Raw genomic sequence first — 23,297 nt, forward strand, 5'->3', positions numbered from 1 at the left:
CTTGTTATATCCTCAAAGAACTCTAGCAAATTTGTCAAACATGATTTCCCTTTCGCAAAACCAAGTTGACTCTGATTGTGTTAAGCTTTTCTAAATGTCCTATTTCTTCTATAATAATGGACTCTAGCATTTTCCCAACGACCGATATTAGGCCGACTGGCCTATAGTTTCCTGCTTTTTGTCTCCCTCCCTTCTTGAACAGGGGTGTCACATTAGCGGTTTTCCCAATCCGCTGGGACCCACCCGGAATCCAGTGAGTTCTGGAATATTCCGACCAATGCCTCCACTACCTCTGCAGCCACTTTTTAAAACCCTTGGATGTAGGCCATCAGGTCCTGGCGACTTATCCGCCTTTAGTCCCATTAGTTTGTCAAATATTTTGTCCCTCGTGATAGAGACTTTAACAAGATCTTTCCTCTCATTAGCTCCTTGCTTATCTGATATCTGTGGGATGTTTATAGTGTTCTCCACCATGAAGACTGATGTAAAATATTGGTTTAAATTATCTGCCATTTCCCTGTTCCCTGTTATCAATTCTCCAGTCGCACCCTCCAAGGGTCCCATGTTCACTTTAGCTACTCTCTTTTTATATACCTGTAGAAGCTCTTGCTGTTTGTTTTTATATTTCTTGCCTATTTACTTTCATAATCAATTTTCTCCCTCTTTATTAGCTTTTCAGTCATCTGCCGTTGGTTCCTAAAAAATTGCCAATCCTCAGGCCTACCACTAGTTTTTGCCGCTTTGTATGCCTTAGATTTTGATTGGATACTCTCCTTGACCGCCTGTTAATCACGGGTGATTCATCCTTCTCATCGAGTCCTTATCTTAGACCGGGATAAATTTTTGCTGAGCGTCATGAAATATCTGCTTAAATGTCTGCCACTGCTCATCCACTGACCGTCCCCTTAGTCTATTTTCCCAGCCCGCTTTAGACAACTCTTTCTTCATACCTCCGTAATTGCCCTTGTTTCAGTTGAGGACACTGGTTTGAGACCAGAGTTGCTCGCCCTCAAACTGAATTTGAAATTCTACCATGTTGTGATCACTACCCCATAGAGGATCCTTAACTACAATATCTTTTATTAATCCTACCTCATTACACATTACTAGATCTAAAATATCCTGTTCCCTGGTAGGTCCTGCAACGTATTGCTCTAAGTAACAATCCCTGATGCACTCTACAAATTCATCTCCCAGGTTACCTCTGCCAATCTGATTTGTCCAGTCAATATGCAGATTAAAAATCACCCATGACAATTGTAGCGCCCTTCATACACGCTTCCATTATTGCCCAATTTATACTTTGTCCTGCAGTGAGGCAACTCTTTGGGGGCCTACAGACGACTCCCACCCGTGACTTCCCCCCCTTGCTATTCCTTATTTCCACCCAAACTGATTCCACATCACGATCTATTGCACCTATATCATTACTCACCACCGCACTGATACCTTCCTTTATTAACAAAGCTACCCCACCTCCTTTTCCCTGTTGCCTATTTTTCAGGAACGTCAAATACCCTTGAATATTGCGTTCCCAGTCTTGGTCACCCTGCAGCCATGTCTCTGTAATAGCTATCAAGTCATATTCATTCATTTCTATTTGTGCCGTCAACTCATCTATCTAGTTACAAATGCTGCGTGCATTCAGATAAAGAGCCTTAAGCTTCGACTTTTTAACCATTATTACTCATTCTGGTTCTAATTTCTGCTGCACTTTCCTGCTTATATTTTCTGTCCCTTCCTGTCACACTTTAATTACTGTTCGGCTCTTCACTACGCTGCATCTCTGCTCTCGTTTCTTTTTGAGGAACCCTCCCCCCAATTAATTAGTTTAATGCCCTATCTACAACCTTAGTTATAAAGTTCACCAGGACACTGGTCCCAGGATGGTTCAAATGAAGCCCGTCCCAATGGAACAACTCTCGCCTTCCCCAGTACTGGTGCCAGTGTCCTGTGAATCAGAACCCATTTCTTCCACACCAATCTTTGAGCCACGCGTTTCCCTCTCTAATCTTATTTCTTCTTTGGTCTCCTTATCTCGAGAGACAATGGGTAAGTGCCTGGAGGTGCTCAGTGGTGTGTGGAGCAGCGCCTGGAGTGGCTATAAAGGCCAATTCTAGAGTGACCGGCTCTTCCACAGGTGCTGCAGAAAAAGTTGTTTGTCGGGGCTGTTACACAGTTGGCTCTCTCCTTGCGCCTCTGTCTTTTTTCCTGCCAACTACTAAGTCTCTTCGACTCGCCACACTTTAGCCCCGCCTTTAGCCCCTCTGGCGAACGCTGGCAACTGACTCCCACGACTTGTGATCAATGTCGCAGGATTTCATGTCGCGTTTGCAGACGTCTTTAAAGCAGAGACATGGACGGCCGGTGGGTCTGATACCAGTGGCGAGCTCGCTGTACAATGTGTCTTTGGGGATCCTGCCATCTTCCATGCGGCTCACATGACCAAGCCATCTCAAGCGTCGCTGACTCAGTAGTGTGTATAAGCTGGGGATGTTGGCCGCCTCGAGGACTTCTGTGTTGGAGATACGGTCCTGCCATCTGATGCCAAGTATTCTCCGGAGGCAGCGAAGATGGAATGAATTGAGACGTCGCTCTTGGCTGACATACGTTGTCCAGGCCTCGCTGCCATAGAGCAAGGTACTGAGGACCTTATTTACCCTACGCCAATTTGCATGTGGCTCAGGCAGTAATCTGGAGATTACCACCTTTGAGGTTCTGCTTTTTAATTTAGCCCCAAGCTGCTCATAGTCCCTCAGCAGAACCTCTTTCCTAGTCCTACCTATGTTGTTGGTACCTTTGCGGACCACAACAACAGGATCATTTCCCTCCCACTCCAAGTTGCTCTCCAGCCCGGAAGGAATGTCCTTAACCTTGGCACCTGGTAGGCAACACAGCCTTCGGGACTCCCTGTCTTTGCTGCAGAGAACAGTATCTATTCCCCTAACTATGCTAGCCCCTATTACTACTATATTTCTATTTTCTCCCCCCACTTGAATGGCGCTCTGAACCATGATGCTGTGGTCAGTTCGCTCATCTTCCCCGCAGCCTGTGCCTCGTCCACACTGAGAGCAAGAACCTCGTACCTATTGGATAAGGGCACTGCCTGAGGCTCCTCCAAAGCTAAATTCTGGATCCCCATACCTGCCTCACTCACAGTCACACCCTCCTGTCCCTCACCACGGTCCAAATTTGATGTAATTAATCTAAGGGGTGCTACTGTCTCCTGAAACAGTGTCCAGGCAACTCTTCCCCTCCCTGATGTGTCACAGTGTTCGCAGCTCGGACTCCAGATCATCAACTCTGAGCCGAAGGTCTTCAAGCAGATGTGGTCACCGTGGATCGCACCGGCATCCACCAGCTCCCACATATTACAGCTGCAACACATCGCAGCCATCTCTATTCTATTTAATTAATTAATTTGGATGTTAAATATTTGGATGTTTGATGTAATGCTTGATTTAAATTGAAAGTACTTGTTTAAACCATCAATTGTAATTAATACTTTTAGTCTGGCTCAGTGTTTATACACTTATTGTAACAATTAGAACAGTGGTTACAAGACCAAATGACACCCAGTGTTGCAAACTCCATTTACTAAAACCAGCGGGGAGGTGGTGGTATAGTGGTATTGTCACTGGACTAGTAACCCGGAGACCCAGGGTATTGCTCTGGGGGACATGGGCTCGAATCCCACCAAGGCCAAAGGTGGAATATGAATTCAATTAATAAATCTGGAATTTAAAAAAAAGCTAGTCTAATGATGACCATACCTCTAAATGACCTTCAGCCAATTCGATTCACTCCACGTAATAAGAAACAACTGAAGGCACTGGATACTGCAAAGGCTATGGGCCCTGACAACAATCCGGCACATTCCTGTGCTCCAGAACTTGGCGTGCCCCAAGCTGTTCCAGTACAGCTACAACAATGGCAGCTACCCAGCAATGCAGAAAATTGGCCAGGTATGGCCTGTCAACAGTAAAGTGATGGAAGGTGTCGCCGACAGTGCTATCAAGCAGCACCTGCTTAGCAATAACCTGCTCACTGTCACTCAGTTTGGGTTCCGCCAGGACCACTCAGCTCCTGACCTCATTACAGCCTTGGTTCAAACATGGACAAAAGAGGTGAAGTGAGGCGAGAGTGACTGCCCTTGACATCAAGGCAGCATTTGACAGAGTATGGCATCAAGGAACCCTAGCAAAACTGGAGTTAATGGGAATCAGGGGAAAAACTCTCCGCTGGGCTGGGTGGAGTCGTACCTGGCACAAAGGAAGATGGATGTGGTTGTTGGAGGTCTATCATCTTAGCTCCCAGGACATCACTGCAGGAGTTCCTCAGAGTAGTGTTTTCAGCCCAACCATCTTCAGCTGCTTCATCAATGACCTTCCTTCAATCATAAGATAAGTGAGGATGTTCGCTGACAATTGCACAATGTTCAGCACCATTCGCAACTCCTCAGATACCGAAGCAGTCCGTGTAGAAATGCAGCAAGACCTGGACAATATCTAAGCTTGGGTTGATAAGTGGCAAGTAACATTCGCGCCACACAAGTGTCAGGCAATGATCATCTCCAACAAGAGAATATCTAACCATCTCCCCTTGACATTCAATGGCATTACAATGAATCTGCCAATATCAACATCCTGGGGGTTACCATTGACCAGAAACTGGAACTGTATAAAACACTAGTTAGGCCACAGTTGGAGTATTGTGTACAGTTCTGGTTGCCACACTATAGGAAGGATGTGATTGCACTGGAGAGGGTGCAGAGGAGATTCACCATGATATTTACTTGGGTTGGAGCATTTCAGCTATGAAGAAAGACTGGGTAGGCCAGGGTTGATTGCCTCAGAGCAGAGAAGGCTGAAGGGGGACATGATTGAAGTGTACAAAATTATGAGGGACATAGATAGGGTAGTTAGGAAGAAACTATTTCCCTTAGCAGAGGTGTCAATAACCGGGGGCACTGATTTAAGGTAAGGGGCAGGAGATTTAGAGGGGATTTGAGGAAAAAAAATTTCACCCAGGAGGGTGTTTGGAATCTGGTCCACACTGCCTGAAGGGGTGGCAGAGGCAGGAACCCTCACAACATTTAAGAAGTATTTAGATGAGCACATGAAGGGCCATAGCATACAAGGCTATGGGCCAAGTGCTGGAACATGGGATTAGAATAGTTAGGCTTGACAGCTGGCGCAGACACGGTGGGCTGAAGGGCCTGTTTCTGTGCTGTATAACTCTATGAATCTATGGAATAGCTACAAGAGCAGGTCAGAGGCTAGGAATCCTGCGGCGAGTAACTTACCTCCTGACTCCCCAAAGCCTGTCCACCATATACAAGGCACAGGTCAGGAGTGTGATGGAATACTCTCCACTTGCCTGTATGGGCAGCTTCAACAACACTCAAAGCTCAACACCATCCAGGTCAAAGCAGCCCGCTTGATTGGCACCCCATCTATAAACATTCGCTCCCTCTACCAACGCACAGTGGCAGCAGTGTGTACCATCTACAAGATGCACTGCAGCAATGCACCAAGGCTCCTTAGATAGCACCTTCCTAACCCACGACCTCCACCACCTAGAAGGACAAGGGCAGCAAATGCATAGGAACACCACCACCTGCAAGTTCCCCAAGCCACACACCATCCTGAGTTAGAACTATATCACTGTTCCTTCACTGTCACTGGGTCAAAATCCTGGAACTCCCTTCCTTACAGCACTGTGGGTGTACCTACACCACATGGACTGCAGCGGTTCAAGAAGGCAGCTGACCACAACCTTCTCGAGGGCAATTCGGGATGGGCAATAAATGATGTGCTAGCTAGGGACACCCAAATCCCAGGACTGAATTTAAAAAAAGTTTGCTTCTGGGGAAAAAAATGGTCCATCTAGTTGAAATTTGCAGTATCTGAAAATCTTTCTGGGAAATGTCAAATAGGATGGAATGGGTAAAATTAGAGTGGTGACTTAATTATTAATAGCAGATTTAGCTTAAACGGCCGAGTCTGTCAACCTAGATTTCATGTGAAACAGGCAGGAGAGGTCTGCCCTGCAGCGAATGAAACACAAACAGCTGGGTCCGCAACAAACTTTTACAATTTTTTTCTGCAATACCCATGCCGCAAGACTTGCCAATAAAAGAGAAGCTCCTGGACATCTTAACTAACAGCAGATTCAAGGTCAAGTTCGAACAAAAGCAGTGGCTGAATTTTGGGTCCCAATGCAAGCAGTTCCCCAAATTGTCAAACAGGTCTGTCAACTTTTGATCCCATTAGCTACTACTTACCTACATGAGAGGATTTTCACTCACTGGAATGAAATCCAAGTATCGTCAAAGCCTTTGTGTAGGCAACTTACGACTCAAACTATCACTCCAAACATTATGTACCTGTGCTTGAACAAACAAGCTCATCTGTCAAATTAATGGTGAGTAGTACTATTAAGACATTGCTTGAGCTGTATTATAATTTGCACATTTTGTACAATAGTTGGACATTAAAGGAGTTAATTATTAAACCTGCATGCTGGTAGGGACACATGGACGGCTGATAGATCTGGAAGGGGGTATGCAAGAAGTAAAGTTTGAGGACATTGTACTAGCAGGATGCACTGATGAATAGATTGCTCTCACTCTGATCCCAATTGCAAACTGACCACAGGACTGGAATGCTGCATTACAAATGTTATTAAAGATGAAGAAACGCTTTTACATTGGAGCTACTGGAAAGTTTCCACATACCAATAAATCTACTGTTAAGAGGAGGGAACTGTTCATCCACACCCTATCTGATGGATTTGAACACAAGGCCAGAAATACATCTCTTACAATGTTGTGCCACCAAATCCCTCTAAGCTTCAACTTACTAAGCATCTCTTGCAACCATAGTGTTCTAACTGGATTCACTGAATTCAAAGTGAGCCTGTGCCCACAAACACTAGATCAGCAGAAGGCAGGTTTTGAAACTACGTTGCCTCATAAATATGCATCAAGAAAGTGCAAACAAGAAATTACTGTCACCCACTTCAAGAATGACAACTGATTACGTTACTAGCTTGTGCTGACCTATGTTCTACACTTAACAAATGGAAATTAAATCTGCTGAGTTCACTACAAATGCTGATTTCATTAACTTGTGTTACACTAATTAAAAACAGGATAATAATTATGGTTTTACATAAATCTGGTGCTTTCCATAATATCCAAGAAGTGGTGCTGATAGTTCAAGGATTAGGGAACCCAGATTTAAGGTTTTGGACAAGAGATACAGGAGGATGTGAGGATGAACTTTTTTATGTTGTGAGCAGTAACAACCTGAAACTTGCTGCCTGAGAGGAAGCTGGAGGCGAGACGATGAATGATTTCAAAAGGAAATTGGATGGACACTTGAGGGAAATAAATTTACAGGGCTACGGGGATACAGCGGGGGAATCAGACTGATGAGATTGCTCAACAGAGAGTCGACATGGACTTGATGGGCTGAATGACCTCCTTCTGTGCTATAGTGTTTCCATGGCAAGCAACCATTTGAATATGGTGTTGGAGGAAACCTTGCCCCCTGTTAAGGCAATAAAGGAGTAAGTTGTCTATGTTTTAACATCTGGAAATATCAACTGTACAGTTTCCCATCATATAATTAAATTTCACAAACTCTAACTGGCATATGTTCTCTCTTGCATCCACATAGTGTCAGGTGCATTTATCATTTCTCAGTTTTGATGAAGGGGCTACACCTGAAATACTAACCTGTCTTTTCTTTCTAGATATGAAGAGTCTACTGTGTATTTAAACATTGCAATTTTATTTCAGATTTCCAATGTGTTTATTAAATAGCCCCTTACGATTACCAGTCTCTCCAATAGCCAGCATAATTTTCCACAATCAGAATACCATAGCTGGTAAATATGAGACAGAAAATGATAACAAATTAGATATGTAGGGAGCCCTTTTGTTGCTTTTACTTTATACATGTATTCTCAAGCTATAAACATCTAATGCACCTTAACTAATGCAAACTTGGCTATTTTAAATTAATAGATAAAAATCTGAGTCTTTCCAACTCATTTACTTTTAGTTATTTTTCATCATTTCTGATTGGATGTTAGGAGGTGCATGAGAGTAGTCACCGTTTCTAACATTTTCTTCCCTAATTGTGAACAAGTTTGAATATTCATGATATAGGAAAATGTGAACTCACTTCATGGCAGAGAATGCTAGCAATGGTCATGTTGGACCATTGTTCTACCTACATCTTCCCACAAGAACAATCAATGTCATTATACACAAGCTGAAACAACCAGGAATATGACCTCAGAGAAAAGCTAATTTCCTTTAATCTTATTAGATTTGGGCAGTACCCAACTTTGGACTCACAGCTACAGGAGGTAATGGCACTGATCATATTGACGTCAGTTTGGTAACATCATGCGATGTCAACCATTTGACATCATAAAGTTTCAAAGTGAATTCTAAAACAAATTGTTTAGGACAGCTACTCAATTATGCTCACGTCTAGATTATTTCACCACGTTAACTGCTCAATTTCAGTAATAAAGTTCATTTGCAGCATTTATATGTGTCAAATTTTTACATGCCATTGTGGAAGATATTGAGATTAACAATTAAAACAAGTGCGAAACTAGGATCAACATCTTTTTAAGGTAAAGAAATACTGGGAAGATTGAGGGCAATAAAACCCATTTTAGCCCTCCGCTGCACAGCACATTAGCACCTACAGGTTGGACCACCAGTGCACCCTCACACAAGATAAATTCACCACTTTGAAGTCAAAGTACTCTTCCAGCTTTCAAAATGCTCGCCTCTTTCCTTTCTCACATCATTCACAAAACTATTTCCACTAATCAAAATGGGAATAGTGTACTGTATTTGCTTTTTAAGCTGCCAAAAAAAAATTATTTGATTTTAATGGCGAAATGTTATTGCAATCTTTTTGCATTAAGGAGCACACTGCATTTAAAAAGAAACATTCTACCCAAATGTCAAAATTCCAATTTGAGACAAGGTCACCACCTCCGTTTGCTTGGGATGACTCCGATTTCTTCACTCTCGCCGTCCGGCGTTACCTGTCGAGCCTGCCACCACTCATCATCCGATGCATTGATCACATGCAGGATGTCACCAAAACTGAAATTAAGGCCTTGGCTTGGGAGACCGCTGTCTTTGGTCTTGTCATAGTCAAACAAGGCTCTAAAAGTGACACAAAGGAGAAGAACACAACATCTTAATGATAGAATAATTATAAATCATAAAATATTACATCTATGTTAGGCATACATGATATTGTAGTAAAAACAAAATCCTGGAAATATAAAGATGAGCCAGCATCTGCAAAAAGAAAACAGTCTATTATTTGACATGTGTAACTCGTCAGCAAAACTGAAGACAAAGATGAACAAGCAATTTAATAAGGTTGTGAAAAAATGTATATATAGGGGAGGGTGAAAATTAACAGACTGGCAAACTGGTACATTTAACTCATCACTTGCCTCTCTGATGTATCTGTTGATTTTCTTCCCTCCTCTTCCCTTTTGTTAACATCTTTGCAACCTTACAAAAATGTCGGTCTTCAGTTATATTTCCTGCATTTTCTATTTTTATTTGAGATCTGATTTTTCTTTTTTTTAAACCCAAGATATTACAAGATTTCTCAAGCTTTCTGCACCTCATTTTAGTTAAAGTTTTATCTTCATTTAAAATGTATAACGGTACCAAGGGAGCCAAATCTAACACAAATAAAGATTATAGTAATGAAACCTGCGTACTTCAGCAACCTAGTTATTTGATCAGCAAAATGATCATTCAACTAAAATTGTTTTCAGTCTTTACAACGCCTGGTTAATTTTCCCCAAGTAGACACTCAAAATAAATTAGAAAATTAAAAATAAAGAACTATAGCTTGCTGATCCAAGGAGACTGATGCTAATGGTCGCTCTCTAATCATAATTCAAGAATATATAAAGCTGTCCTTTCCAACTCAATTTAAGTCTATTTTGAATTGTTGTGTGCGGTCAAGCCAGTTACTTTCTTCCTTCCCATCTGTCAGATTTGAAACCCGTTTGTTATCCTAAGTTAGCTTTACTTTATCTTTGATCATACTTCTCTGGATGTTTCATTTTAAAATAAAAAATGCCTTGGAAGCAGATAGAAGAAACCCCTTCACCTCAGTTCATGTGAAGCGTAGGCACTAAGTTAATAGACTGAAATCAATGCTGACCGCCACCTCGCGTTTTACCTCATCCATGCATCTCCAAATTCTGCCCTTCCTCCTACAATCTGCAGGCTTTAGAACACAAATATGGTACACTTTACCACAGTTTAATTTCCCAAGCTTGGTGCTTTCTTTGAGAATCAGAAGGGGAGTTTGTAAATGCACCTTTAGTGATGAGATTTCTCAAGCATATGACAGAAAATGCAAGGTGCTTGGTGGGGGCTGGGCTGGTGGGGGGGAAAGTGTTGGGTGGGGTGGAGACAGCAGGGGAATGGAGAATTCTACTCATTTGCATTTTTTCCACTCTCCTTAATGAGGCCCACAAGCGCCTCGAGTGCAAGACCACTGCAATACAAACACATCCCAATTAGAAAATACCAGGTAGTGGGAAACCATGTCACTTTGGGCAAGGAGTCTGCCATGAATTTCCTCCCCCAGATGCAGGCAACACAGCAATCTCCACCTTCATCTCAACTGCACACCTGAACAATTGGCAGGTGGATGTACTTTCACAATTTCTAGCTTCACCTGTGGTCATAACAGGTGAGATGGCCCAGGTACAGATGGAGAGGTGTACAAACATGGATGCCAGGTGTCACAACAATTGTGTATGGTAAATTATTTATCTATTTGGATTGTATCTTGCTAGTAAGCACACATAAGTTAAAGTATTATTGCTAACATTTTTTTTCAAGCTACAACAAATGACATAACTGTCTGGTATGCCAAGGACACTAATGTATCTGTGGTTTGTTGCTGTTCATACAAAGCGTCTTTCATATACTGATACCTGCTGAATGCAACGGCATTGGTATCTTTTCCCCAGTTGCTGTGCAAGGTGTTTTCCCTGCAGTGATCACTCAGGGCAGCTGGGACAAACATCTTACATAACTGAAACTATGAATGGTTGCTGAGTTAATGTGGTTGAGAGAAGTCCAGGCAGCAGTCAGGCTGAGACCAACAGGGTTCTAAGCTATTCAAGAGATTTGTGGCCGCAGCTCACCACTAGAAACGGTGTAACAAGAATCAATTTTATGTCTAAGGTTAGTGCAGGACTGCCTTTGCTGGCTTGATATTGAGGGCAATAATAAATTCGCTCATTGTTGTAAATACTAGTTGATTTCCCATGGCTTTATACATGGTGTGTCTTTGTGTCATCTTCGGGTGAGGTGGGATCAGATGTCAGTGAATCACTAAAGGGGCATGCAGATGCAATTCAATCTGCCATCTTAAATTCAAATATTCTGCCCTCGTGTCAGCTGTGGCTCAGTTGGTAACATTCGAAATCAGAAGGTTGCGAGTTCAAATTTCACTTCAAGACTTGAGCACAAAAATCAAGGTTGACACTGCAGTGCAGTACTGAGGGAGTTCTGCACTGTTGGAGGTGCCATCATTTGGAAAGACCGAGGCCCTGTCTGTGAATGTAAAAGATCCAATGGCACTATATTAAAAAAGAGCAGGGGAGTTCTTCCTGGTGTCCTGGCCAATAAACATTTCTCAATCAACATCACAAAAAAAGATTATCTAGTCATTATCATATTGCTGTTTGCAGGGCTTGCTGTGTGCAAATTGGCTGCCGTGTTTGCTATAACACGTTAAAAGTACTTCACTGGCTGTAAAGCACTATTAGACATCGGGTGGTTGTGAAAGGCGTGATATAAATGCAAGTTTCTGCCCCATACTGTTATGTTTCTGTTATAAATTCCTGCATCCACAATTATAAATGTGCATGTAAAATTGTCATTCTGTAATTACACCCTGAGGAAGAGAAGGGACTCGGGGAGAAGGTAGCAGTAAGGGTGGGTGGTGGGGGGGCGCGCAGGGGAGGGAAAGAGAAAAAAGTAGATGGAAAGGGAGGAGCAGTGGGCCAAGTGGGGGGTGGGGGGAAAAGAGAGAGAGAGAGAGAGAGAGAGGTGAAAAGAGTGGGAAAATGAGGGAGCAGAGGGGGGATTAAAATACGAACATAGGAACTTAAGTGAGTGTTACGATCGAAGTTGGAAAAATGCACGTTCTTTCTCTAGTTCCACTTACCCATGGGTCACAACATACATTTATCCCTTTAAGTATTTTGTAGGTTTCAATGAGATCACCTCTCATTCTTCGAAACTCTAGAGAATACAGGCCCAGTTTCCCAATCTCTCTTCATAGGACAGTCATGCCATCCCGGGAACAAGTCTGGTGAACTTTCGCTGCATTCCCTCTATGGCAATAACATCCTTCCTAAAGTGGCGCAGTGGTTAGCACCACAGCCTCACAGCTCCAGCGACCCGGGTTCAATTCTGGGTACTGCCTGTGTGGAGTTTGCAAGTTCTCCCTGTGTCTGCGTGGGTTTCCTCCGGGTGCTCTGGTTTCCTCCCACATGCCAAATACTTGCTGGTTGATAGGTTAATTGGCCTTTATAAATTGCCCCTAGTATAGGTAGGTGGTAGGGAGATATAGAGACAGGTGGGGATGTGGTAGTAATGTGGAATTAGTGTAAAATGGGTGGTTGATGGTCGGCACAGACTCGGTGGGCCGAAGGGCCTGTTTCAGTGCTGTATCTCTAAAACTAAAACAAAACTACACATAGTACTCCAGGTGCAGTCTAACCAAGGTTTTATACAATTGAAGCACGACTTCACTACTCCTGTACTTAAATCCTCTTGCGATAAAGGCTAACATACCATTAGCCTGGTTAATTGCTTGCTGCACTTGCATGTGAGCTTTCAGTGACTTATTGACAAGGACACCCAGGTTCCTTTCTAATCTCCACTTTCTAATCTCTTACCATTTAAGAAACACTCTGCACATCTGTTCCTCCTACCAAGGTGGATAACATCACATTTTTCCACATTATATCCCATCTGCCATGTTCTTGCCCACTCACTAAGTCTTTCCAAATCCCCTTGAGGCTGCTTTGCATCTTCCTCAATACACATTCCCACCTAGTTGTTTTGTGTTATGTGCAAACTTGGAAATACATTTGGTCCCCACAGCCAAATCATTGATATATGTTGTGAACAGCTGGGGCCCAAGCACTGATCCCTGTGGTCCCCCACTAGTCACAGCCTGCCAACGCGAAAATGACCTGGTCATTCCTACTCTCTGTTTTCTGCCTGTTAACCAATCCTTAATCTATGCCAGTTTATTACCTCCTATGCCACGTGCTTAAATTTGCTAACCAACCTCCTGTGGGGCACTTTATCAAAGGCCTTTTGAAAATCCAAGTATACCACGTCCACCTACTCCCCTTTATCAGTTCTAGAGTCAGAGATATACAGCACAGAAATAGGCCCCTCGGCCCAACGCTTCTGTATTGACCATCAAGCACCCAATCAATCTAACCCCATTTTCCCGCACTTGGCCTGTAGCCTTGTATGCTATGACGTTTCAAGTGCTCATCTAATACTTCTTAAATGTTGTGAGGCTTCCTGCCTCTACCACCCCTTCAGGCACTGTGTTCCAGATTCCAACCACCCTCTGGGGGAAAATTTTTCTTCAAATCCCCTCTAAACCTCCTGCTCCTTACCTTAAATCTATGCCCCCTGGTTACTGAGCCCGCCGCGAAGGGAAAAAGTTTCTTCCTATTTATCCTATCAATTTTGTATACTTCAATTAGGTCCCCTCTCAGCCTGCTCTGCTCTAAGGAAAACAACCCTAGCCTATCCAGTCTCTCTTCATAATTCTGTTCGTAACATCCTCAAAAAACTCCAACAGGTTTGTCAAACATGATTTCCCATTCATAAATCCATGGCGACTCTGCCCAATCAGATTTTTATTATCCAAATGTCCCCATTTATCACTTCCTTTAGAATAGATTCCAGCATTTTCCCAACGACTGATGTAAGGCTAACAGGTCTGTAACACCCTGTTTTCTCTCTCCCTCCCTTAAGTGTCTTTCATTATGAAGTGCAGACAAAAAAAAAAAGAAAAAATATTAAAATACATTGACACACATTCTTATTCACTCTTTACCTGTAACTAATACAGCTATGCCCTGTACCATCTTTGTACTCAGATAACTCACAGCGAAGTTAAATTCTAGACAAATCATCAGAAATTACATTGTTTTCCCCTGCATTATGGATAATCTTTAAGTGAAAGGGCTGCAATAGTAAACTCCATCAAAATAGTCTGGCATTCTGGCTTTGAATTTTTCCACAAAGGCTAGGGGGTTATAATCAGCATATATCAGTGTCTCTCTAACAGTGGCAGACATACACTTCAAAATGTTCAAGAGCTAATAGTAAGCCCAGGGTTTCTTTTTCCACTGTGGAGTATTTTTCTTGGTGTCAATTTAGCTTTTTGGAAAAGTACCCCACTATGTCCGATTCATCAGCTTCTAACAGGACTGCACCAATCCCCAGGTCACTAGCATCAATTCCTTCCTTGAAGGGCTTAGGTGAAATTTGGGGCAGCCAATACTGATTCATTGATCAAAATTGCTTTCAGCCTCTCAAAAGATGCTTGGCACTCTCCTGACCACACTGCCGTGGCTTTCCTTTGTAGCAAATGTGTCAGTGGAACAGCAATATGTTAACATTTGGTACAAACTTACAGTAGAAACCACACATCCCCAAAAACCTCATGATTTCTCGTCTAGTCTTAGGGGCAGGGAACTCCACCAATGCTTGTACTTTTGCTGTTCTTGGCAACACTTGTCCTTGCCCTGGGTAGCTTACCCACGCTTCTGCAAATTCACTTTTGGCAAGGTTTATCACCAAATCAGCTGACTGTAATTTTCTAAATAGAGCTTTTAGTTGTTCCAAGTAGTCCTTCCAAGTGTCACTGTACACCAGCACATCATTAAGGTAAACCATACAGTTAGGAACCCTGGCGACCACTTGGTTCATTAGTCTCTGGAAAGATGCTGGGGAATTTTTTTTTAAGCCCAAATGGCATCACTCGGCATTGGAAAAGACCGTCTGGTGTGACAAAGGCTGATATTTCTTTAGCTCGGAGTGTTAAAGGAACCTGCCGGTATCCCTTTAACAAATCTATTTTGCTAATAAACGTGGCACTGCCCACTCTGTTAACACAGTCTTCCAAGCAAGGAATTGGGTAGGAGTCTGCCTTTGTTACTGCATTAACCTTTCTGTAGTCTATGCAAAATCTAGTTGAATAGTCAGGCTTAGGCACTAACATGATTGTGAAAGCATAGTGTCTAATCTCCCTAACAATTCAGTTTTAGCTAACTGGATAGTAGAAGTTTCACTTCAGGAATTGTCTGGGCCTCCTTCTGCCTCATCCTCACTATATCTTTCGTCCTTCACTGTCCTTACTTGCTGACATACCTGTGCTTGCTTATCCCCCTCCTGGCAGTGATTTTGTTTCGACATATTGATGTGACACAGTCAATTCTTTATCCAGAAATCTGGGGTGTCATCAAATAATTTACTAATTCTTTTGAATACGCTATACGGACCACTGAACCATGCTTTTAGCGGTTCACCCTGTAAAGGCAGTAATATTAGCACATCATTCCTTGGTTGAAATGTTCGGGTCTTGGCATGCTTGTCTGGGTAGCTTTTAAGGTGTTCCTGAGAAACTTTGTAGGCAGTTGTGAGCTGCTCCCGGAACATAGATACATAATCTAACAGAGATTTGTGCCTCTGTTCTAAAAAACCTCTCTTTTGATTAGTTTCAGAGGACCTCTTATCTCATGTCCATAAACCAATTCAAAAGGACTAAAACCAGTAGACTAATTAGGTGAACTCCTGGTGGTAAACAAAAGAAATTCCAGCCCTTTGTCCCAATTATGGGGATATTCATGACAGTAAGCCCTGATCATTGTTTTGAGAGTCTGATGGTACCTTTCTAAAGCCCGTTGTGTCTGTGGGTGGTATGCTGAGGACTTCAACTGTGTTACCCCAGATTACTCATAACTTTCTGAAAAAGTTTAGACATAAAATTGGAACCATGTTCTGACTGGATCTCAATCAGTAATTCATATTGAGTGAAGATCAGAGTTACCTTCTCCACCACTACCTTAGCAGAAATTGTTCTCAAGGGAATGGCCTCTGGGAACCGAGTAGCCACATCCCTAATAGAGAGTAAATATTGGTGCCCCGTTTTTGTTTTTGGTAAAGGCCCCACACAGTCTACCAACACCCTACTGAATTGCTCCCCAAAACTGGTGGGAATTACAGGTGCTGGTTTTATGGAAAGTTGCAGTTTTCCCACAACCTGGCATGTATGACACGTTTTGCAAAACTGCACCATGTTCTTGAAAAGACCTGGCCAGTAAAAATGTTGACTCATACGTGATTGGGTCTTCCAGATCCCCACTTCCCACCATATGAATTTCATGGGCTATCCTTAACATTTCCTGTCGATACTTGGGTGGTACCACTATCTGGTGAACAATTGCCCATTCTTTGTCCGCAGATCTGTGAGGAGGTCTCCACTTCCTCATCAGAATCCCGTTTTTAATATTGTAGCCTTCTGGAACTCCCTTTGCCTCAGCTTCAGTTAGAGCCAATTGCGTCACTTTATTTACCTCTGGATCGACTTGCTGAGTCTTGTTCAGAGAAGACTTACTGAACATTTCCTTCGGATTATCCAAGTCCTCAAAGTAAGTTTCAGATAGACGAAGTGCTAATTTTACCTCTGACCATGAAACTTCTTTAGCCATTACTCGGGTCATTCCTGGAACCTTTTCCTGCAACTGCTGTCTCCTTGACTTCACTTAGTCTTTCCATGACTACTACCTTTGCTCAGGCCAAATCATTCCCAAGAGTAGGTCAACTCTGTTTACATGCAAAACATGGACAACTCCAACAGTTACCGTTGCAGACATCAGGTCACAATCCAGGTGCACCCGATACAAAGATACAGGTATATACTCCCTGCCGATATCATTCACTAAAACCTTGGCATTCAATGTGCTCTCTGGTGGAAAAGCCAAGTCTTTCCCCAGCAAAAGTGTTTGCGTGACTCCCGTATCCCTAAGCATAACTACAGGTTTACCTGCCTCACTTGAGGGATAGGGAGTTACTTTTCCTTTTGACAAGAATTTCCTGTAGCTGTCAGGTATCTTGCTCACGTCCCCTGCATTCACAGCGGTTTTTGTACTTGACCTTACAGCTGCAGTCAGAGATACGTGGTCTGTCATACTCTCGATCAGGGCCCCTTTCTCTGCAGTGGCCTTGTATACCCCAATAAGTCCCATTGGTTTACCTCCTCACAGATCTACGGACAAAGAATGGACGGTTGTTCACCAGATAGTGGTACCGCCCTAGTATCGGCGGGAAATATTAAGGATAGCCCATGAAATTCATACTGTGGCAATGGAAGTACTTAGGCTTTTGGACCTCACCCGCCCTCAGCACCTTCCTTTCAGGCCTGAGGAAATGATCCAGGGCGTTTCCAGCTGTCCCTTGTCCCCAGTCAAAGGTCTTTTTATTTGCAACTTTGCTGGTCGACAAGTTTATTTGAAGTACAAAAATGGGCTTTGCTAGCTAAATTATTTGACCTGTCATCACAGTTTTCTTTCTTAATTTCCATTTCAAGCTGAATCTGTTTACACAGGCTAATAACTTCCTCCATCTTGAGATGCTCAGCAGCACGAAGGATGTCATTCAGGTGAAGCATTTCAATTGCCAAGCAGGATGTGTAACAGAAATTCAGGCCTTCCTTTCCCCCTCCCACCTTCTATCCTTCTTGGGCTACTGAGGGTGACGGACAAAGAATTTGGGCTTGTAAACAAGCTGGTAATCATCAGCGATCTCAGCTGCCTGTCTGGCTGTTGAAACCTTCTCGTTCTCCATTAGGGTTCTTACTAATGGAGGGAGCGAATTTTTAAATTCTTCCAGGAGAATTAGTTCCCCAAGGGTCTCATATGTGGCCTCTACCTTCAGTGCCGGTATCCAACGATCAAAGTTAATTTGCTTTACCCTCTCAAATTCTACACAAGTCTGCCCAGGCTGTTTCCAGAGGTTCTGAAATTTATGCCTGTAAGCTTCAGGGACCAACTCATAAGCAGCGAGAATGGCCTTTTTTGCCATCTCAAACTGCAGAAGCCTCTTCAGAAAGCATAGCATAAAGTTCATGAGCTCTGCCCATAAACCTGCTTTGCATGAGCTGCATCCAGTTTTCTTTTGGTCACCTCATCTGTTTAGCTAGCTTTTCCAAAGAAATGAAAATTGCCTCCACGTCCCTTTCCGCAAACTTAGGGCTTGCACAAATTTAAATAGCTCTCCACTGGGTCCAGGGTTGGAGTCAGGTCTTTCCCCACTCGAATTTTCATCGGGGTCAAGGGCATCCTTTTTTTCTAGTTCCAGCCTTCTAACCTGGAATTCCCTTTCCTCTCTTTCTTGTGCCCTTTCTCACTCCTGCTGCTCTGCTTGCTCCCGTTGAAATGCTCTTTTTCCCTTTCCTCTCTTTTTTTTCCTTTTTCCTTTCTTTTTCTCGCTCCCTTCCTCCGTCTTAAAATTCTAGTCCTAACTTCATGATTAACTGAATCTGTGCTAGTGTTAGTGTCTTCTGCTGACTCCACTCGTCCCTCTAGCTCTTTCACTTCAATCTTCAGCTGTCTGGCCACGAGTCCCTGAATTTCCGGTCTCCTAGCTATTGATCTAATATGTAGCTTCAAATGCTCCACCACACTTAACAGCTCACTAATGAACAATGCCTTTTAAGAATCATTATCTATTCCAGGCTGCTGAACAAATGCAATTGGATCAAAATTAGCCATTCCAGTAGTGTAAGCTTTACTCTAATGTACAAGAAACCTGGCATTTTTCTTTTCCCCCTTTTCAACTACTATTACCCCCCTTATAATTGCACTTCATCGACTTTGGGTTATCCCAGGCGAGCCCTCAATTATGTGTTATGACTTCTTCTTTGGCCTCCTTGTCTCGAGAGACAATGGGTAAGCGCCTAGAGGTGGTCAGTGGTTTGTGGAGCTGCGCCTGGAGTGGCTATAAAGGCCAATTCTAGAGTGACAGATTCTTCCACAGGCGCTGCAAATAAAATTGGTTGTTGGGGCTGTTACAAAGTTGGCTCTCTCCTTGCGCTTCTGTCTTTTTTCCTGCCAACTGCTAAGTCTCTTCGACTCGCCACTCTTTGGCCCCGCCTTTATGGCTGTCCGCCAGCTCTGGCGATCACTGGCAACTGACTCCCGTGACTTGTGGTCAATGTCACAGGACTTCATGTCACGTTTGCAGACGTCTTTAAAGTGGAGACATGGACGACCGGTGGGTCTGATACCAGTGATGAGCTCGCTGTACAATACCTCCTTGGGGATCTTACCATCTTCCATGCAGCTCACGTGGCCACATGTGTTATGACTGAAGCTGGAGAAATGCACGTTCTTTCTCTAGTTCCACTTCCCAACAGGTAACAATATATATTTAAATGCTTTACCCAGTTACTGGTGTAGCCAATTATATACTTTATCTATTTTACTTTCAGAATAAAAATTACAAACTAGGTTTCTTTAATAACCAACAAAATTATTATATTATAAAACAAGACTCATTCAATAAAGATGAAAAGCTTATAACACAGGTTGAAATATGAAAGTATAAACATATTCCCTTCTAAATAACCCAACACACAGGCGCGTACACACTCATCAGTTAAAGGAAAAATAAAGAACCTTTCTCTACAGAGATCAACTGTACCAAAAAAAAATTACTTTGGACAAGTACTAGTTAGTTCTTGAAGAAAAAGGATAAGATATAGAATGTTCCAGTTGGTCTGATGTCCGGATACACGTAAACAGGTGTCACTAGACACATGCAGTGGTCATTGGGATCTTTTCAGAAGCAGTTCGTTCAGGAGATGGCGAGAGAAAGTCTTGCAGAAACTTCTCAGGAGAAATGCTGCATCAGTTTCTCCAGTTCTCATGCTGGATTCTCAGAGTTCTCAAAGAGGTGGAACAGGATGAACTGGTGGCCTCTCTCACTTAGCAGGCTTGCAGCCCAACTGCCCATTCAAACAGTTCAAAAACAAAACAACCCCTGACCAGCATAAATCTAGACATGTCACTTCTCTGTAAACAACTGCAATAGTCAGTATGGCCCCTGCTGTTTACTTAGATTAAGATATGTGACTTCCTGTGGTTATTTTTAAACAAAGTCCCAAGTGTCCTTCTAGTGAGCTTTTTAAAACAAAAAAACAAGTCCAGTATCTTCTCAAATATCTTCCAGTCTTTCACACACAAGTCCTCAAATAATATTAACAATGGAAGCACATTCATGACATGAGAACCACAGTTCAGCTAATGAGGCTGTTGTAGAAATGCTGTTGAGCTGAAGCTCATCCACCCCACCCCCCCCCCCCCCCCCCGACAGGGAAAGGGACATTGAGGGAGGGGGCGCACAGGCAGGGCGGTGAGGAGATAATGATCTGAGCAGCCAAATAAGGAGCTGCAGCAGGAAAGCATGGCCAGAATCTAAGAACCCGAGCAATGGGCTTATTCTTTTTTATAAACTGCTGTCACACATCAATTTGCTCTATTTTTAAGGCTTGATTGGTGGAATTGGAAGAAGTTTAGTCCAGTGCTGGCTCGCAAGGGATGCGATTAGCGATGCTGAACCAAGGCAGACAATTTACCTAAAAGCCTATCATTGTAATAGCAGTGTCATGATAGGGGTGGCCAGAATGCCTGAGGTGGCATTGGATCTTCACTTGTTAGCCCTTCATTGCTTCATTATCATCTGAAGCATACAGTTTAAATTCTGTTCTATTTAAATGTCGACAGGGGAGAAGAAAAACAAAACAGCATCTACCTACTTTCAGGAGGCCTGCTTGACTGGGCCAGGTACCAGGAACCGTTCTGTGTCACTTCATCTCACAAGCAATAGTCAGTCCCTTGTCCACCACTGGAATTTGGGTGAGACACCAAATTTGAATGTTCAAGTTACCCACAAAACTGGCAGCCAGAAGATTGGGCAAGTGATGTCACAGACCCAATTTCCTGACACTGTTGCCCCTCGAGGGCCCATGCTACTACTGCAGTCTCAGAAAATGTAACTCCTTGTTTAGGTTTTATTAGATGGATTTAATATTTTTGCTGTCTTCCATTCTGGACACATTGTAATAATTTTTGGAATAGTACCATCACATGCATTGATTCAAGCAGTACAACGTCTGCATATAACCCTACACTAGTTAGCCAATATTTTGCTGGTAGTGGACATTTGACACCATTAGCACACTAAAAATATGAACCAAAATACTTTCAAAATCAAAAATCAATTTGTTAGGAAACTACTTCACTCAAATGCCCTTTGTACCATCTTTGAGAGAGGCATTTCGAACTAATAGATTATAAATATGTTGCTTTTTCCATCCTTAATCCTTTCATTATTATGCGAAGAACCATGAAATGTTTCATTATTCACTAGGTGAGAAACTGCCCACTCTAACTTAGGTCAACTGTTCCTTTCACAGCGAAGGCTGCCTTTTGCTGATGAAATGTTGCTGACACCTAGTTATCAGTTATAAATTTGGTTTACCAATTCATCAGCCAATCATAATGAAATATGTGAAAGAATTTTCTATACCAGCTATTTGTTTCAATAGCTTAGTTATTTTGGAACTACTTCTGATAAGATTACTGAACAAGAGGGTTTTCTGTATATTCATAGTGCAGACGGCAACAGTTCCTCTAGCTTCCTCTCCTTCACCAGCAGCCACGGGTTTTGCAAATACCTAAAGCCAGTTCAGAACAAAAATAAAAAACTGAGTACATTTAGCCTTACTATGTACTCTGGTAGATCAGCACCTTAGTGGTTTGTGGATTTCTGGAAAAACAACTACTCGTCTCAGTCTAGCGTGCCAGTGTTCATTTAAAGCTCTGAATATTCAGACAGATGCACTCTTATGTAATTCTGACACAAACAAATCCTGGCTATGACCTTCCTGATAATTTAGTATCAATATTGCTGTTTATACAATCAGTGATGACAGACCAGGTATTTTTGCGTCCCCAGCAAATTGCATGTCATCAGATGGGTGCGTATTATTTAAACATTCACCATCAACTAACAGGAAGATGACAGGATAGGTATTGCACTTACTCTGATAAAAAGTTAATCTGATTTTTCAAAGATTGCTGTTGGATATTCTCACATTAACATATTGAACATAAATGTAAAGCTCCATTTCCCAGTTCCCTCAGAATGTGTCAGGTAAATAACAGCTGCCCTCATTAAAATGGTTTTGTCTCTGCCCTGTACAATCCAAGAACATTTACACAAATTATTTTCATGATTATAAAAGTCCTGGACCTTTTCCAAGGAGCACAGTTTAGTCTTTTCACTACCTCTGGTACCATGGCTTCTAATGTCCCTGGCTCACTATGGAAAGACATCTGTTTTTAAAGCTCAGCTAATTTATTCACCTAACATTTGAGCATTTTAAACCAGAAAGATTTCAGGTCCAAGGCACGGTCTATGCTGAAGTTATTTGATCTATCAGTGCGGCACAGTTGACTCAATGCCCATTGATTATTGAGGAATGAAAACCCTGTCTAGTGTTTCCTACAGCTGACTACCTGTAGACTTATGGAGATATCATTCATGGACATGATTAGGTTCAGCCTTGATACCACTGCATTTGAGTCGGCTACCACTACTTACCATCATGGCTTACACATGAATAATGACTTTAGTGAGGCACCAGAATGTATATAGTATCGATGGAATTGTATAAAGAATCACCTTCAGGCAAGGAGAAAATAGGCAGACAAAAAAAGTAACACTTGCTTAGGCAATTCAACTGGCAGGGTTATAATTCAATTCAATGGCTTTGGGTTAAATGCAACTTGTACATTAAAGCAAAAATACCTGGGGACACAGGCACCATACCCTCATCTTGTTAGGTTTCGAATCTTACACTGCACTGCACTGAAGCTGAACGTTCATGAAGCACCTTCCCTAAAATGCAAGGTGAAAAAATGGAAGTGGAATGATGTTGGGAGCAATTCACTTGCTCACTGATTAACACAGGGAACAGTATACAGAAAAGAGAAGTGAAAATGTGGGGGGGAGGGGAGCTCTCCGCTGTGTCCTGGCCAATATTTATGCCTAAAGCAACATTTGCTTTCCTTCATCTTACCTTTTTAAACTTTCCTTTTTTGCT

The 23,297-nt window shown here is 42.6% G+C and overlaps 1 protein-coding gene across 11 annotated transcripts in view; it reads right to left on the reverse strand.

Moving 5' to 3' along the window:
* The window catches only part of dlg1b (discs large MAGUK scaffold protein 1b), a 438,658-nt gene that overhangs the window by 53,441 nt on the left and 361,920 nt on the right, over positions 1 to 23,297 (reverse strand). For all 11 annotated transcript variants that reach the window (XM_068042457.1, XM_068042451.1, XM_068042454.1 and 8 more), the window contains one exon: positions 9,029 to 9,205. In XM_068042457.1, coding sequence (XP_067898558.1) covers positions 9,029 to 9,205 — 177 coding nt within the window. The remainder of the gene's footprint in view (positions 1 to 9,028; positions 9,206 to 23,297) is intronic.

This window comes from Heterodontus francisci, chromosome 11 (genome assembly GCF_036365525.1).
Source record: "Heterodontus francisci isolate sHetFra1 chromosome 11, sHetFra1.hap1, whole genome shotgun sequence".
Lineage (NCBI taxonomy): Eukaryota > Metazoa > Chordata > Chondrichthyes > Heterodontiformes > Heterodontidae > Heterodontus > Heterodontus francisci.